This window comes from Ursus arctos, unplaced genomic scaffold, assembly GCF_023065955.2.
Source record: "Ursus arctos isolate Adak ecotype North America unplaced genomic scaffold, UrsArc2.0 scaffold_16, whole genome shotgun sequence".
Taxonomy (NCBI): domain Eukaryota; kingdom Metazoa; phylum Chordata; class Mammalia; order Carnivora; family Ursidae; genus Ursus; species Ursus arctos.
Window position 1 is genome coordinate 37,343,171 of NW_026622830.1, and position 17,872 is coordinate 37,361,042.

At 39.8% G+C, this 17,872-nt stretch overlaps 1 protein-coding gene across 4 annotated transcripts in view; it reads right to left on the reverse strand.

Moving 5' to 3' along the window:
- Positions 1-247: 247 nt before the first annotated feature.
- TASP1 (taspase 1) overlaps positions 248-17,872 on the reverse strand; it is a 253,010-nt gene continuing 235,385 nt past the window's right edge. For all 4 annotated transcript variants that reach the window (XM_026503016.3, XM_044385679.2, XM_057312668.1 and 1 more), the window contains one exon: positions 248-1,296. In XM_026503016.3, the coding sequence (XP_026358801.1) occupies positions 1,204-1,296 (93 nt within the window). In that variant the 3' untranslated portion in view covers positions 248-1,203. The remainder of the gene's footprint in view (positions 1,297-17,872) is intronic.

Here is a 17,872-nt window from a genome sequence, read left to right on the forward strand (position 1 = left end):
TTTTCCAAAGCAAAGTGTTCTTATTCCTTCCCTTTGTTATTTTTTTTATCAACCTGCAATAAAAAATTTAGGGATCTTGATACCGACCATTCAATCATGAACAAAGTTCAACTTTCATCTTGTTAGTATCCAGCCTAACTGCACAAAGACTGGTTTTGAACTATCAGAATCATAGCGAAAAAGAAAAAGGTATGGTTTCTGGAAGAAGGAACTTCTTACAAACAAAATAAAAAATGGCTCTCCAATCTAGGATTCAAAAGATAATTTATTAGTCTGAGAAGAGGAGTCACACAGTATACCCAGTAATATGCTTCTTTTATTTTTGTGCCTTTATCTTAAAAATATATTTAAACAAGAAACAAAGATAATATTGAATTTTCCCATAAATTTTGCTTTCTTATTTACAGTGTTACATTGTAAATAACATTCCATTATACACAAATTAAGGACTGTGCATTCCTGTATGTTCTCTTTACATATTCTCTCATAATGTAGTACATACAGCTCGAAGATATGCAGTATTTAAGCTTAGAAAAGCTTGAGGAAGGAAGTACAAACTTTATCAATAAGACTATTATTTAAAAAGGTTCTGACCTTAATTCTCTGCTAGACTGTTTCACTGAAACCATTCTTTGTTAAAGAAAAATGCCCCATATGAGGGATGAGAATAACAGTTTAAGTTACCACAGGATCCACTTAAACTGGTTAACAAATAAAAACACTGTATCACTTAGTACTGTTATTAAATGGGGCACTACCACTGTCACATCATTGACACAAGGAGACCGACGTTTTAGCTCAGACACGTTACACCGACGACAGCTGGGACCTCTGCATGAAATCAAAAATGTTTCCTTTGCAATTTCAGGTTTTCCTTGTAAACAGTAAAGCACGCATTTGGTAAAGGTGATTTAATCATTCCCGGTCTTAGGTTACACAAGGAGTTTGTATTTCATCGAGGGAGAAGCAAGCGCACGCACTGCACACACACGCACACACACGCGCACACTCGGTCCCGCTCACCCGCCGAAGACCCGCATGTCACTAAGCGCTCACCCCAGCAGCACTAGTGTCGTGAGCGGTGCACGAGGCTGCAAGAGGAATTATAAAATGGCGAAGATAAAACATCCAACTTCAGTTAAAAACCCCGCAAAGCTCAGGCTCTGAAATGCCTCTCGGACGCTTCGTGCTCAGCCTGAAGGGTCAGTTCGCCGGGCTCTCCAGGCGGCAAACCCCACCTTCAATTGCCACGGACTGTCCGGCCACTGCACCGGGAGGGAGTCTTGAGATGTGAGTCTGCAGAGAGGGAGACAGGAGAGCGTTAGACGTGCCAGCTGTGTCCTCGCGTAAGTGACAGGGGTGGAGGAAATAGCAGAAAGACCCAGCCTCTCTGTGCTTCTCAGGATCTACAGACCACGACGGCGGTGACCTGTAAGTGCAGAGAGATCCTGTTCGGTCAAGTCTCGCAGGGGACGTTTACCCAGCATCTACTCCATGCTAAGCGCAGCACTAGCCACGGCAATTACAGAATGAACAAGAGAGCACAGAACTGACAACTGAGTCATATTCAGAACAGTGATTGATGGTTTCAAGGCCAACTTTATCGAGCATATTCTAGTTGTCTGAAAACTAATAATTTATATACATTTTGTCTTCCAAAGCAACTGAGAACACCTGATTCACGTTTACATTTTATTCCCTAAGGGATCTGAATAGTTTGCAAAAATTCAGATAATTCAACAACCTAGAAAGTAAGTGAGGCAATGAGACTGAAAGAAAAATAGGAGCTTACAAAATAAGGTCAAGACAGGCATGAGATTAACACACAAAATCTTGCCTGAGTTCTGTCCCCATGCTGAGGTGGCCTGCTGCCCCGTCTCTCGGCTTCCTCATTCTACGACCAGAGAGGTGGTTCATGTGTGCCCAGGATCACAATAAATTGCTCAGAAGGGAACCACTGTTCCTGGTACAAGGCCTGGGAACTATTCCTCTTACGGGGCTTCATACACAGTAGGCACCACGTTTAGTGGGCGAGCGAAGACACCCAGTTGTACAACAAGGAGTTTTCTATGGCCGAGTGTTAACTTTACTCAGAGGACGCTGGCCCTGATGGAAGATAGTAAAAGCTGTTCCATAAGGGGTCAGGACGACGTCAGCCAGGAATTCCTTTTTTTGATGATCTGGCTTAATCCAGGGATAGATAAACGTCGGGAGCTTCTAAGAAGAACAGAAGGCCTGCATATCCCTTAGGTAATCCTCTCTGATTCTGCTACTCTAAACAAGTTTTTCCTAAGAACTGAACAGAAGTGAGTTCTAGTGCCAGGTGAGGCTGTTAGATGCAGTTAGCAAAGTGGCCAAGCCCAGAGTGGGAATGATGTCCTCTCATGCAACCAAATATGAAACAAGCCTATGTTTTATTTATTTTTTATTTTTTATAATAATTTTTTATTATGTTATGTTAGTCACCATACAGTACATCCCTACTTTTTGATGTAATGTTCCATGATTCATTACTTGTGTATAACACCCAGTGCTCCATGCAATACGTGCCCTCCTTACTACCCATCACCAGCCTAACCCAATCCCCCACCCCCCTCCCCTCTGAAGCCCTCAGTTTGTTTCCCAGAGTCCATAGTCTCTCATGTTTTAGATGGAATGACAGCTGAGCTAACTGATTTGTAGTTTGAGGGTAGACCGCATTCTTGAATCTCACAGCGCAAGTCCCATTAGATTAGCTGACATAAGTTAACAATTTGGGAAGTTCTGGAGGAAAGTAAGCGTTCTCTGGGCACTAAGTTTTTCTGTGTGCAAGGCAGGAAGCAACCTGTAACCTACAAGGGTGAGGTCTGTTGCCTCAGGTGGAGAGCTGGGTAAGGCAGTCTCTGCGGTATCTCCCGGGATACAAGTATCAGTGAGTTCACTCACTAGGTTCATGCTTCTGGGAACCATGTCCCAGAATCTGGGCTCATTATTACATCTGAGGGCCAAACTTGGATCTCACCATATGGTTATATTGTACCTGAGGAGTCCACAGCAGGGAAGTTTGTGGCTCTTTTGTTTCTTGTGATGCCTCATTTAACCTAGCAGGAGTTAGAACAGGGGGCATTGTTTAATTCTGCTACCCAGCAGTCTTCGTTACATCAGGCACAAAAATCTCAATTCTTACAATTCTCAGGGCTCAATATTGATGGAGCCATTTCTATTCTTCCAGGAATTCCTTAACATGAGGTGAAAGAGAATTATCCCCCCAGGTATCATTCATCATTTTTTTTAAGGTTCTTCTAAACAAACAAACAAACAAACAAACAAACAAAATCCTTGAAAGAGAAGCCTCTTGGTCAATTTCATCCCTAATCTCACCCCCTCCAGTCATGATCATAGTCATGTGGCTATGACAGGGATCAAGAATGAGGCAGAACGTGGGTGGAAAACAGTATGGGGGTTCCTCAAAGAATTAAACCTAAAATTACCATACGATCCAACAATTCCACTCATGGATATATATCCCCAAACATGTAAAGGCAGGGACACAATAGCCAAAATGTGGAAACAACCCAAAAGTTCATCAACAAAATGTGACATACAGGATATACATGCAATGGAATAGTATTCAGCCCTAAAAAGGAAGGAAACTCTGACACATGCTACGACATGGATGAACTTTGAAGACATTATGCTAAGCGAAATAAGCCAGATACAAAAGAATAAATATTGTAGTATTCCACCTAAATGAGATATCTATTAGTCAAGTTCATAGAGACAGGAAATAGGGACTTCTACTCTTCCAGAGATTTTTTTTGGTTGCCAGGGGTTCGGGGAGGGGAAATGGGTAGTCACTGTTTAGTGGGTACAAATTTTCAGTTTGAGAAGATGAAAAAGTTCTGGAGATGGGTGGTGGTGATGGTTACACGACAACATGAATGTACTAAATGCCACTCAACTGTTCGTTCAAAAATGTTAAAGTGGTAAATTTTGCTATGTATATTCTACCATAATAATAATAATGAAAAAAAGAATAAAGCAGAAATGAAAATTTCCGACCTGGTCAAGAATAATACTCCATAGGACAGCATTAAGAAAAGAGGTTAGCTAGGAATGAATCTACAGTGCAGACCCCCGTAGAAGAAACATAAATACCGTCAGGTTCTGTTCACAAATAGATTGGAGTTCTCCAATCAGGTCTGTTAAAATATCTGTCCCCTACGAGAGAAGCTCACAGGAAAATCTGTCTTCATGTTTCCCAGAGATTCAGGGAGAGTCCAGTGGAACCTCTTGGCAGGCCTGGTGGTCCAGGCATCAGAGAATAAATTAATGTTTAAAGATCAAAGAGTGAACATATGTCCAAGCAGATGGCCTGCAACTTGACCAGGGGGATGCTGGTCTTAAAGCAACTGATTTCCTGCGACCGAGGAAAAGACCAGAGCTAGAAGGAAGAAATTCTTGCCCTACGGACCACGGGACTTGATAGCAATCCCTTGAGATTTACAAAAACACAGATGGCCAATTCAAACTTATCTTTGACCCTCCCCCCACCAGGTTTATGACAGAAGAACATCTAAATAAACTGAGCGAAACTACAAAGCATCAAGGAGAGTTAGGAAGGAAAAGAAAAAGGATTGGAAAAGATTTCGGTGGTCTTGGGATATCTGTTAACAGTACATGGACGAAATACTTTGAAAGCACATTGAGATTTGTATAAATTTTGCTGTTTACATAAGACGAAATGCTCAACTAGACAAACTAGTTAAGATTAACTTCTCAGGATTACCCCTTCCCCAAATCACCATCTAGTCAAGAGGGATTTTGCGATTACAAAACACATTGGTGTGATCTTGGTGTTGAGAGCAATAAAATCTATCCGGACGACAGTACTTTCTCTGCTTTCTTGCTAATTCCCTGACTGACACACAAAGATCCTTGAGGTTAACACTCCTTGAAGAATTACCCACTTATAAATTAAACTAATTCAAAGCCAATATTCTTAGGCCTATATCTTGTTATAAAATCAAATACATTGTATAACAGCAAATTTAGCCTAAGATTTCAAAATGAGAAAGTTAAAGAAAAAATATCATAGGAATTATATAATTCCTTGACGTCCTAATCACAATCTAAGTAGTAGCTGAGACTTCCTATCATTCATATTCATGTCTTTAAATCTCTTAAGACCACCTTAGTGACTGTTCTTTTGTGGTTTCTAAGAAAATTCGAAGCACACGATTTAATTTTAAAAGTCTCAAAGCCTTTATTTAGTGGTTATATTTTAATCCATCTTTCCACTCTTAGGAGAATTGTTGAGATCTGCCACAAGAGTCAAGGGAAGAGTCTCCTAAACAAGTTATTATCCTCCTTTGGTGGGGTCAGGAAAATAAAATCTGGACAGACACAGTCCAAAAAAAGCTCTTGGAAATATTTTATTCATTGGTTTCGTAATTCCGAGGGTTTGGTTTTCTGTTTTTTAAAAACAGAGCTTGAAGCAAGATAGTACTGTCAAAGCAATACAGGCATTTACAAATAGAACAAATGACACTGAGAAAACATTCCACACAGAGAGACTTAAGAAATAGTATTTCAAAACACATAGGAGGTGTTTTCATCCCCCAGAAGCTTAAAAAGTACATGTAATATATAACATGTCATGTCCAATCCTAAAGTTAATCTACAGAGGCAGTTTATCATGATGGCTATGTGCATGGGGTACAGAATCAGAGCATCTTGGGTGCTGGGCCATTGCTTCTTCCTGGACACACTGAAGGACTACGTTTCTCAGCTTCCTTTCAGTTAGGTGTGGCTACGTGACTGAATTAGGCCAGTGGACTAGAATGCTATGTGCCACTACCAGGCCTGGCAGAAAATCTTCTTATGTACCGTTCTCCATGCTCTTTCTCCGATGACCTTGAGGCCCACATGCTGTAAGGAGCCTGAGACTCTGGTTCGTAACTTGGAGGACAGCCTGCTGCTAATCAATCCCCAATCTGGATTTTATGGGAAGAAGAAACACACTTCTTATTGTGTTTGAGCAACAATACATTTTGGAGTACCCTTCTTAGAGCAGCTGGTGCTATCTTAACCAGTAGTGGTTCAATACAGGCCTCTGCACTTTCTATCTGTGTAACCTCTGCTGGCTACGTAACTTTCCAGGGCCCCATCTCTACAATGAATATAATAGTAGCATTTACGATCAGGTTGATAAGGACTACATGAGATATTGCATGCAATGAAAACATGTGTCAATAAATGTAAGATTATCATTATTCAAACAAACACGTAGCCATAGACTAAAACATCATACACCACAATCTCTACTGTAGATTATTGGATATCCTAGAATTGGAGAGTTCTATTTTAAAAGTTTGAAGTCTTCAAAAAAATAGAATGAGGTATTTTAAAGAAAAATTAACTGTACGCTAAAAGGTAAGTTTCAAGAAAATGGACATTTTTAGGTCACTATGTTTGATGGTGCTATTTTGATGCTACAGATAAAATAATTAACAATTGCTGAGTATTTAGTAACTGCTAAGGGTTTGTATAACTGCTCGTCATATAACTAATCTTCTAAGGCTCAAAAACAGTGAACATATTTGGGTGCTACAGAGAAAACCCAAATGGTAGGATACTGGCAAAATGCCTTCTAAGAACATGTGGCACTGCAGGGAAGACGAGTACAGCCATGTAAAATGATTAGAAAACCATTAACAAAAGCACATAACCATGCACTGTAAGGGAGAATACTCCAAAGTGTGTTTTCCAACACCACCAAGCAATTAACTCTATTCTTCCGACACTGATCAGGGGTGCTACAGCTGAACCCAATGCTGACACTATCTACCAAGAGACAGTGTCAGATCCTACAGCTTAAGGGCTCAGTCCCACAAGACTGTTCCTCCTTCCCAATCCAGACACCAATTGCAAGTCCAGATTGGTGGACCTACCCACAATAAATATCGGGTTCCCACGACCTCTCTTCAAGTTTGCTAATTAGCTAATTTGGCTCACAGAACTCAAGAAAACAGTTTACTTAAATTACTGGCTTATTGTAAAAGCATATAATTCCAGAGCAGCCAGGTGGAAGAGGTGGAAATGTTTTTAAATGGACAAGTTGTACAAAAGCATCTTGACTTCTAGCTTATCTTGAAAAATTTGGCAATCCTTGATTCCTTCACTGGGGTGAAGTAGTAGCTACCTTCTTAAAGAACATTTTTGGCAAGAACTGTCTACAGGTGGGGCTGTGTTCTTCCTGGGGTGTGTGTTCAGAAGGTACCCAGTATCTAGTGATCCTCTTCCTGTGGGTTGATCCACAGCCCAATCCTTCCATAGGAAATTCCCCCATCAACCTTTTGCCCAATGGTTTTAGTGGCCACTGATAATCATTGCTTAGACGGAGTTCCCAAAGGGTGGGTTCCTGTCATTCTCACTACATTAAGAGCTGAAATTCCTCTACGAAGAACTTTCTCTCATCAACTTTTTGATATTCCAAAACAAAGTTTGTATAAGAAAGGAAGGAGAAATGCTTGATTTTTCCACAGCCTTTTCAGGGTGCAAATAATAAATCTCCAAAAGCAGCCAATCATTAACCCCCCCCCATCATTTTTTGTGGTGTTAAGAAATCAGTTTTGTTAGAATAAAGATGGTAAGAGATTAAAGAGGGAACACGGTTGGGGGGGTAGGGATAGAAAGAGAAGGTACAGCATTTTACTTCTTCATTCATACCAGCTAAAGGCCAATTCTTCTCCATTTTATTAAAAGAGAGACAGACAGACAGACAGACTGAAACAAAAGAATTATAAGAGCTACTTCCAAACTGCCAATGCAAAGGAAACTGCATATCTAGCCGGACTGGCTTGCTGGCACTGTTCTGGATGACATCTGTACACTCATCTCTTTTAAGTCAAATACAGTACCTTAGAGAATGAATTAGCTCCTTCTGGATTGACATAAAATAAGTGTTGCTGTCAGTTAATACGGTAAAGTTTGCTTAAGATCAATTTGACTATTTAGCAGAAAGTTCTTTCATCAAAGAACTGGGTGTTAAGACAGTATATGAGTCTGCTAAGGCTTCCCTAACAAAATACCTCAGGTTGGGTGGCTTAAAAAACATCAGTTTATTTTCTCACAGATCAAGATATCAGTAGGTTTGGTTTTTCTTTTTTTTCTTTTTTTTTAAAGATTTTATTTATTTATTCGACAGGATAGAGACAGCCAGCGAGAGAGGGAACACAAGCAGGGGGAGTGGGACAGGAAGAAGCAGACTCGTAGCGGAGGAGCCTGATGTGGGGCTCGATCCCATAACGCCGGGATCACGCCCTGAGCCGAAGGCAGACGCTTAACCGCTGTGCCACCCAGGCGCCCCAGGTTTGGTTTTTCTGAGGCCTCTCTCCTTGGCTTACAGGTGGTCTCTTCTCTATCAGTGCATCCCTAATGTCTCTTCCTCTTCTGATAAGGATCCAAGTCCTACTGAATTAGGGCCCCATCCGTATGTTTATTTACCTTAACTTCATTAAAGGCCCTTCCACATATAGTCACATTCAGGATGAAGGCTTCAAGATATGAATTTGGGTGCTGGGGGCAGGAACACAATTCAGTCCATAATAGGACCAGTCCATAACAGATACAGATCTTAAAGTGATACAGAGTAAAATCCAACAATGCCCCATATGTTCTAGTCTCCATTAGTTCTCTGAGCTGAACTCCTCCTGCTCTCCCCACTTTGCTTGGTCCCTTCTCTCTCTCCACTTGCCTCCTTGCTGTTACTCAACCACACAGCACCTCCCAGCTTAAAGGCCGTTATGGGTGCTGTTCTCACTGCCCAGAAGGCTCTTGCACCCAATGTCCCTGTGGCTCACTTGCTCAGTCCTGCCAGATCTGTACTCCAAAGCCGCCTCTTCAGGCCACTGGTCCTGAATCTCACTCCCATCATCCTCTCTGCCTCAAAGTTCCCTGTGTCCTTACTGCTATCTAACCAGCCATTTATTTTGCTCCTTTATCTGATTCATTGCTTGTCTCCCCCACTGGGACATAAACTCCGTGAGGGCAGCGGGTTTATCTGTTTGTTCAATGCTTTTTCCTCAGTTCCTAAATGATAGTCCGGCGTATGGTAGCGGTTCAGTATATTTGGTAAACGAATAAAGGACTTTTTTTTAAAAGGAGGGCTGGGAAACGAAAGAGCACAAACGGCAAATTAGACATTTTATATTTCTTAATTTCATATTTTACAGTTTTTGATTATAGTTTATGTGATAAATTTTGATATTTATGTAAATGAAACAATCTTAAAATAATATTGAAGTTGTGGACCTTAAAAAAGTCTGAAAATAAAAGCCTGCATATTTCCCAAGACTGACACCATATGATCCAACAGATTCTGTTCGTTCATTCACACCAGAATTGCATGTAAGCACACATATCATCCTCTTTTAGAAAGAGATCAGTGCAGACATCAGCTACCTAAATAGTGGTCCAGTGGGGGCTGTGTGCCTTGTGTGTCTCGCATGTTAGGCCACATTAATAAAATTTTGGTGAAGTCAGCATGAGGAGGAATATGGAAAATGCTAGGGCAACCTTGTTTGCATGAGCATTTTCCCTTCCGGAAAGCAGGACTCTAGCCTAGTGAGACATCAGTGCCTTCTGCTCAATCTTACATTATCAGGAGCATTTAAAGAGACAGATATTCTTTTTCCCTACAGAGATATCCTTTCTCCTGTTATTCTGCCTTACTTTGCAAACTGTTGAGTCCTCAGTAATATATTTTTCCATCCACTAACGGTGTCACATGACCTTTCTTAATATACTATGGAATAATGTGGAAATATACTTCATAGAATAAAGACCCATTTAGCTACAGGCTAGGTTTGTCTTCTGTATTCATCACTGTGCTACTCAGGGCATGGAAATTTGGTACTGTGAGGTGGCTCTGTTGGCTGAACATATCTTATGTCCTTACATAAGGCCATTCTTACCTGATGTGCTTTCTTTTACTGGCACAAATGTGATAGACCTTAAATGACCGATTCCAGGGAGAAGGGCAGGGGAAGTGTTTCTGGTTGGCTTTTATTGCTTTGTTTCTATTATGGGCATTTCTCCCCCCTTAATGAGTGAGTCAGGAGACACTACCACCCCCATCCTTTTCCCAGAAGTTCCCTGCCCACTGCTTTCCAGAGCTGTCTTTCAAGGAGATATAACTTGTGAATAAGTATATTCTGAGCATTCTTTGTGTGTGGCATTAAGCCCTGGAATGTAGTTTACTGCTCTAAAAATAGAGTTTGGTCTTCAGACTTCATCCTGAAAGCAGATGTCCTCAAGCAATTGACGGTGTCACATGAACCTGCTTAATACAGTCCAGAATAATGTGTATATTTTATAGACCAAAAACCGATTTACCTACAGGTCATAAGGTCTGGGTGCTCACTTCCTAAGCCTCTACGATAGTGGGCAAGTCAGTGAAGTCTCTGAGTTATAAAATGAGGAATTTAGGTTAAATTATCTCTAGAGTAGTCCCTCAAGCTTTAACATTCTCTGATGCTGACTTCATTTAGCTTGTGTATACATTGTTAATGAATCCAAAAACAAGTGTTTTACTTCTATTCCATCATTGTCTTGCACTAAAAGTAATAAATAGGTCAGAGCAATTTGAAGATGTAATTCCTAAGTTCAACCTAACAAATCAGAAATATCAATGGAATGAGGAATGAATGCCATATGTTAGTCACTTTACTGTATCTTACTCTACCTAGTTTTCCACATTTAAAACAAGGATACCATAAAAGATCCAATGGTGAATGTGGACAAAACGCAAAGACAGCATTATAGTGAATTTCACTGTTAGTACTGAAACAAGGCTACAAAGAAGGAAACTTTCTATTGTTCTCGCATATAAATATCATGTCCGAGGAGACTTAAAATGCTGTCTGATGAGAACAGCATGCTGTTCTGTCTCAAGGCAACTTCTGTTACTTCTTTTACCATGCAGAGGACACCACACTTCACTGGCAATATCGGACAAGACTGCCCTCCTATTTTTAACTTAAAAGCCCTCTGAAGGCATCCACATAAACATGGCAGGTCCCACAGTACCTATTATACCATCACTCACATGAAGAGTTATCATGAGTTTTCTATTTTGCTAAAGGTGATAAAAGCTCTCCACTATCTAGCAAATATTTATTCTGCACTTATTATGAGGGAACAGAAGAATGAAACACACGGAGATCTTGCTCTGAAGGCAATTATGTCTTTGTAGGATGCAGAAAGGAGTTCTTTGTGAACCTAGTTCCTTATGACATCTTAATAAAAATACCAAGTCCCTATATTTGCATAATATTTTAATTTCCATAGTGCTTTTGCATCCTCAAAATACTAGGCCAGGTAGAAAGATGTATACTATACCTGTACTTCAGGTGAAAAAAAAAACAAAGGTCAGAATGGTTATGTGGTTTGCTTACGGTCACAGAGGAAGTGGAAAAACTGAGACTTGAATGAAAGCCTGTGGACTCCAAATTTAGGGTTCTCTTTACTCCCACAAAGCCTTACCATGAAGGATTCTAAATCTAGCTCTATTAAGAGACACACCTCTTACTGCAGGAGGCTTATGACTGCATAGTCTCCCAGGGTGAAATAGGGCTTGCTCAGAAAAGGTTGCCAAATTATTGCCACAAATTTTACCAACAAGTTTCAGGATGATTCTGGGATTTAGAGAACTGGGTCTGAGCCTTAACTCTGCTGCTGACAAACCAGACAGTCTTAGAACTGAGAGGTCACCGGCTCTCTGGGCTTCAGCCTCTTTGTCAGTAGAGATGAAAAATTTAATTCAATAATATTCAGGGTTCTTTCTGATTGTAACATTCTATATAGTTTTGTATTAGAAAGGCCCTCTAAATGTTTGAATAAGTATTTAAAAAAAAATCCACATCCAAATTTTTCCAAAATGTAGGTTACAGATCTTTTTCCTTTAAGAACTAATTAAAATCCCAATTGGTCCTGGGGCTTTGTATCACCTTCTCCTTAGACCCAGCCTAATATTGAGAGGTGTTCTTGAAGGGTAGTTTTATGACCACCTACTGAGACCCACTACATCTGAGTATCTGAGGTTGGGGCCCAGGAGGCTAGATTTTCACCCCACCCCCATCTCAGCAGGAGCAAAACTTGTCCCTAGGCTACCTCTTGGATAAGTAGGTGGGCAGGCAGGAAGAAACGTCAGTGGATAAGTCATGCAGACTGAATGTAACTACGTATCTGATACCATAATCTTAATGTGTTCATACTCAGGTTGTAGAGGTCTTTTATACTCTCTACTCCGATTTTTTTAAAATTTTCTTTACTCTTCTTTTTCAAATGTTTTAAGAGGAACATGTACTATTTTTATATTAAAAACTGATTTTAAAAGAATAAATCAGTATATGCCATTCCATGTATTCCACATAATCACAATCATGTGTAAAAAAAAAAAATCACAGTTGCAAAAACAGAAGGAAATATAACAAAATGTTAACAGCAGTTAATGCAGGGTAGCTTGCTGCATTCCAGAAGGATTCACTCAGGGCCAGGGCTGAATTTTTTTTTCTTCCCATTATTTTTCTGCACCTTCTTAATTATGTAGTATGGTGATTTAGTGAGTGTTTAATGCAGCCACACAATCTATAAATTAATCCATGTCCTTTTATTACTGTTCTAGATTCATTTTGGAAGGTGTGACTGTGTCCTCACTCTACTTCCTGGCATTGCTGAAAAGGAATGAATGAAATAACTGTAATGTCCACATAGGACCCAGCAATGGCATCCGGCTGAGCTGATCACTCTGTTCTTCTTGGAACACCTTTCTCCCTTGGCTTTAGGACACCACATTCACCTGGTCTCCTCAACCTCTAGGGCCACAACTTTTCGGTCTCCCTTGCAGGTTCCTCCTCCTGTCACCAACTTATATACACAGGAGTTCCCCAGGAGTCAGGCCTCTTTTTTTCTGATTTCACTCCCTTGGTGATCTCAACTGGTCTTAGAGTTTCAAAAAAGCATTCATTTGCTGAGACCCACAAATATACATCTCCAGCGTAGGCCTCTCCAGACGACGAAGCGGTTAGACACTTGGGTTCTGGAGTTCAGATTGTCTAGCCTGAATCTTAGTTCTACCTTTGGTAAATAACGTGGTGTCTCAGATATTTCTTCTCTGAGGGGCTAATGGTGGTATGAGGTGCTGAGCTAAGAGGAGAGGCTCGAGCTGAGTCCTACAGGCCCAGGTGTAAAGGGTTTACCTTCAGTTCTGTAGCGGGAGGCTCTGGGCCACCAATTCATTGGTAAAGACAGCCCAGTGGCCTTTTCTTAGAGAACCCGGTAGGGAAGTCTCAACATCCTGAAGATTTATACGGGGTAAAAATCCAAAACTTCAGTTACAATCTTCTGCTTGGTGAGCTGCCAGATAACATAGATTTTACAATTGCTTGAAAAGAGCATCTTGTATTTGAAAAGAAATGAAAGGCTAATGTTTAAACTATTATAAAGAGTGAAACTACTATTTGTGTAATGGACTATTTCCTGAGAATATCAGTCGATCTGTCAGTGAGGAATTTGGGAGGGGTAAAAATGAAAACCACCAACAAACCTTTTGAAGAAAGTTCTCCTTGTCAAAACCATCTGCTTCCTGACTTCTTATTGATCTGACCCATGTAACACCAAAAAACTAACTGCTAAGGCATTGAGACCTAGATAGCAGTATTTTCCAAGCTGAACTCCTGCTGCATCCTGGGAGATGCTCTTTGAAAAAAAGGAGCATGGTTAAATGTCAGGGAAATGGTACAAACTTATTGCTCAAGCCAGCCCACTCTTCTTAGAGCAAGATAGGCATGTGAGCACTTAATGGTTCAGACATTCTTCTAAGGGGGAGCAAAATACATGGCGCCAAAATAGGCCACTTCAGCATGTGGATTATTTTGAGCTGAGGGCAACCGAGACCCAGCAGAATCAAGAAAATTTTGAGACCTTCAACCACCCAAAAGAACTTAGATAGGAGGCCTGGACAGAAAGAGAGCCATTATTGGGGATAATTTTGTATCTGAAAGGCCTATCTGTGGGCAGGGCAAACATCTAATTATGAAACATGTGCTCTTCTTACGGTTCATCACCCTCCCCTTCTTGGAATCCCCAGGCCCCTATTCCATTCCTTAGCTCAGGATGGCATATAAGCCTCAAGTGACTCACTTGTCCTTGTGTCTCAAGGTTTGTTATGGGACCCCTATATGTACATAATTAAATTTGCTTTTCTCCTGTTAATCTGTTTTATGTCAATTTAATTAATAGACCAGCCAAAAGAACGTAGAAGAACAGAGAAAAAAATTTTCCTCCCCTACATTTCAATAAAGAATTCTGTGTGACTCTTCAAGCCAGCTCATCCCAAATGTTCATGAGTGCCTTCCTTTAATTCCAGCCACACTCAAACTGCTATAAAGTGTGTGCTCTTATTTCACTTTAATGCTGAAACCTCAGCTCCTTTGTCATCCTTTCTTCCTCACCTCACCAACTACTAGATGTTGGGGAACCTCACGGCTCAATAGTCGGACAACTTTTCCTCTGCTCATTTTATAGAAATGTATCTGTGAAATCTTTTGGACATAAAGTGAAGCATCTGGTTGCAATGGAGAAAGAGGAAAAAATAATAACTCTCCAGACCTACTTCTCCTCCAGTTACCATTCCATTTCTTTACTTCCATTTACAACAAAGTTCTCCAAAAGACTTGTCTGTATTTGTTACCTCAATTTTTTCCCTTCTGTTCTCTCTGTAAATGCTCTACAATCAGGCTTTTGCTTTGGCCACTCCAGTGAAACAGCTCTTATCTAGGTAAGCAATGCCTTCCAATACTAAATCCAATGGGCTGTCCTCCGACCTAATTTCATGGTACCAGACTACTACATCTGATAAAGTTGGTCACCCTCTTCTTGAAATACTTTCTTTCCTTGGTTTCTAAAACAGCACATTCATGTTGTTCTCCACCAACCTCTTCGACCATTTCACAGTCTTCTTTGCTGGCTCCTCATTTCCCAAACTTATAAACACAAGAGATCCTCAGGACTCTTTTCTCCTGTCTGTGTTTACTCACTTGGTGATCTCATTCAGCCTTCTAGTTTTAAAAAGCATTTACATGCTGAGATTCCCAAGTATACATCTCTACCTCAGTCCTCTCTCCTGACACATACATCCAACTATCTATTGGGCATCTCCATTCAATGCTTTACAGGCATCTCAATATTAACATACCCCAAATGAGCACTTTCTACTTTCCCTCGTTCCTCTCAAGCCTAGTAAATGGCAACTCCACTCTTCCAACTGTTCAGGCCAAACTCTTAGAAGTCATCATTGCCTTCTCCATTCCCCTCATCCATCAGCAATCCTGCAAATCCCATTGGTTCTACCTTAAAACACACAAAGAAGCAACTGATTCTCACCATCTGCACAGCTAATACTATAGCCAAGTCATTATCATCACTTACATGAGTGGCAACAACCTTTCACTCTGTGTCCCCTTTGTAGCGGGAGTAATGTCTTATAATATAAGTCAGATCATGTCACAAATGGGTTAGTGAGTGACATGATGCTAGGAGTTTCCAATGGCTCCCATCTCAGAGAAAAAGCCCAAATCCTGACAATGACCAATATGAACTTACACTATCTGGGAATAGTGAGGAGGGCCTTTGCACTTGCTGTTCTCTATGCCTGGAATGTTCTTGCCTTGCTCCCATAATTCTTCCAAGACTTCACTCAAAGGTCACCTCCTCAGTGAGACCTAACTAACATCGGAAATTTTGTACTTCCTAAAACCCTCCCAGCTTCATGTCTCTTTTTAGCACTTATCACAAACATAGTATATGCCTTGCTTATCTTGTTTATTATTTCCCCCACTAGCATGTAAGCCCACAAGTACAGGGATTCTGGGCTTCTTTGTTTACTCTTTTGTCCCCAGGGACGTACCTGAATATAAAAGATATCCCATACTATCTGTTTAATAAATACTTCATTTTAAAAGATGAATTTCTTTGTTTTATCAAAACTCTATTCCTAGTTAAGCTGAGTTTTTTAAATAGCTAAAATCTCGAAGCCAAATAATTAGGGATTCCTTCCTAGTCAATCATTGTTAGCCACTATAATAAATCCTTGAGTAGCTCTAAAATTGGTTATCTGAGGTTAAGAAAAAATGTATTTTTGTCATCTTTGATGGTGAAGATCTTCTAAATTGTACTTATTTCTTTTTTTGTACCAAATATGGTTACTGAACAAAAACACTGGGAAAAAAAACACAAACAAAAATGCTAGATTCAGGAACATGCTGTATCTAAGAGGTCATCATATTAAAGACCAGGTCTTCCTATCTAACCATATGGCACTGGAAATGTGTAGAAATTTGGGATGGAAGTACGTTCTATTAAGGGATTACTGGGGTTTATTACTAACTGCCTATTAAGAGCTTGTTTTGCCAAGATCTTCCATTTTTATCCTTAAAATACACATCATAAACATTTCTAATGGAGCAGTGTAGTTGGCAGTCCTGACTACTCAAAAATTTACCATAATATCCATAAGAACTATCAATAGAAGAAATCGGGGAGGTATTTGGTTTTTCATCTGTTACAGGAGAGACATTTAAAACAATATTAATCTTCTATTTCGAGTGAAGAAAAAGCTGTTTCCACGTACACTGAGCATCTCCTAATGGCAAATTGTTAATATAATCTTCATCCTAAATTAAGTTTCTTTTTACCCCTTCAACACTACAGCAGACAGTGTAGTCCAAACATGTATAGTACAGTGATGACAGCTCAAGAGCATAAAAGTCAATCATCAGTACCTACCACTTATTGCATCCAGAAGTATTTGAAGGAATGTAAATAGAGGGAATAGCTTAACCATACCCAAATGTCTCTAATTAGTTATTACTAAAATGTTAAGTTTTTACCAATTTACAACACTGCTTTATTTATAGGACATAAAAGTCATACATTGCAACTATCATAAAAGAATTTTAATCTTAGGATTAGACAGATTGGAAACCCCAAGATGAAGGTTTTTAAAAGGACAGAAACTATATTTTTTGAATGCATGGTACTAAAATGAAAATGCATTCTAGCAGATAGACTTTGCTTAGGGTTCAAAATCTACAACATGGATCAATCTCAAATACCTGTGAGTGAAGCAGACCAGGTGTAGGACTGTCAAAGTGGAGTGGCAGGTCCCACCAATAGGGTGGTTACCAATGTTGCCAACTCTGCTCTTAGAGGATAAAACAAATCGGAAGGAAAAAAAATCATCTTTTTATGTAAGAATTTTCATTTAAAAAAAAAACTGACCTGTTGATGAATCCAGCTTTTGATCTCAAATCTGGAGGTTACTGGGAAGGAGAGACAGTGGGGACAAAATGTGTCCAAACAACAGTCTAGGCTCAAAGTTCTACCCTGAACCTTACATGGAATCACTTACTAAAGATGTAACTATGGAAAGCCTACACATGCTAAGTCTTGGGTGGTCATTAGCATCTCCCACACATTACATGCTTGGTAGATCCAGCTCCTGTCACTCACCAATTAAATAAAATAATGTAATAAAAGTTCTCATAAAATCAATGGGTGATACTGAATATTTATAATCATAGAAACCAATACTTTGAGTTGAGATATTAACATGAAATAAGAATGATACCTCAAGACACGAGAAAAATTTCAAATAAACAATCTAACTTTAACACCTAAAGGAACTAGAAAAAGAAGAACAAATAAGGCCTAAAGTTAGTAAAAAGAGGGAAATGACAAAGATCAGAGCAGAAATAAATAAAACAAAGACAAAAAAGAAAAAGAAAGAGAAAAAAGAAAAGATCGATGAGAACAAGAGCTGGTTCTTTGA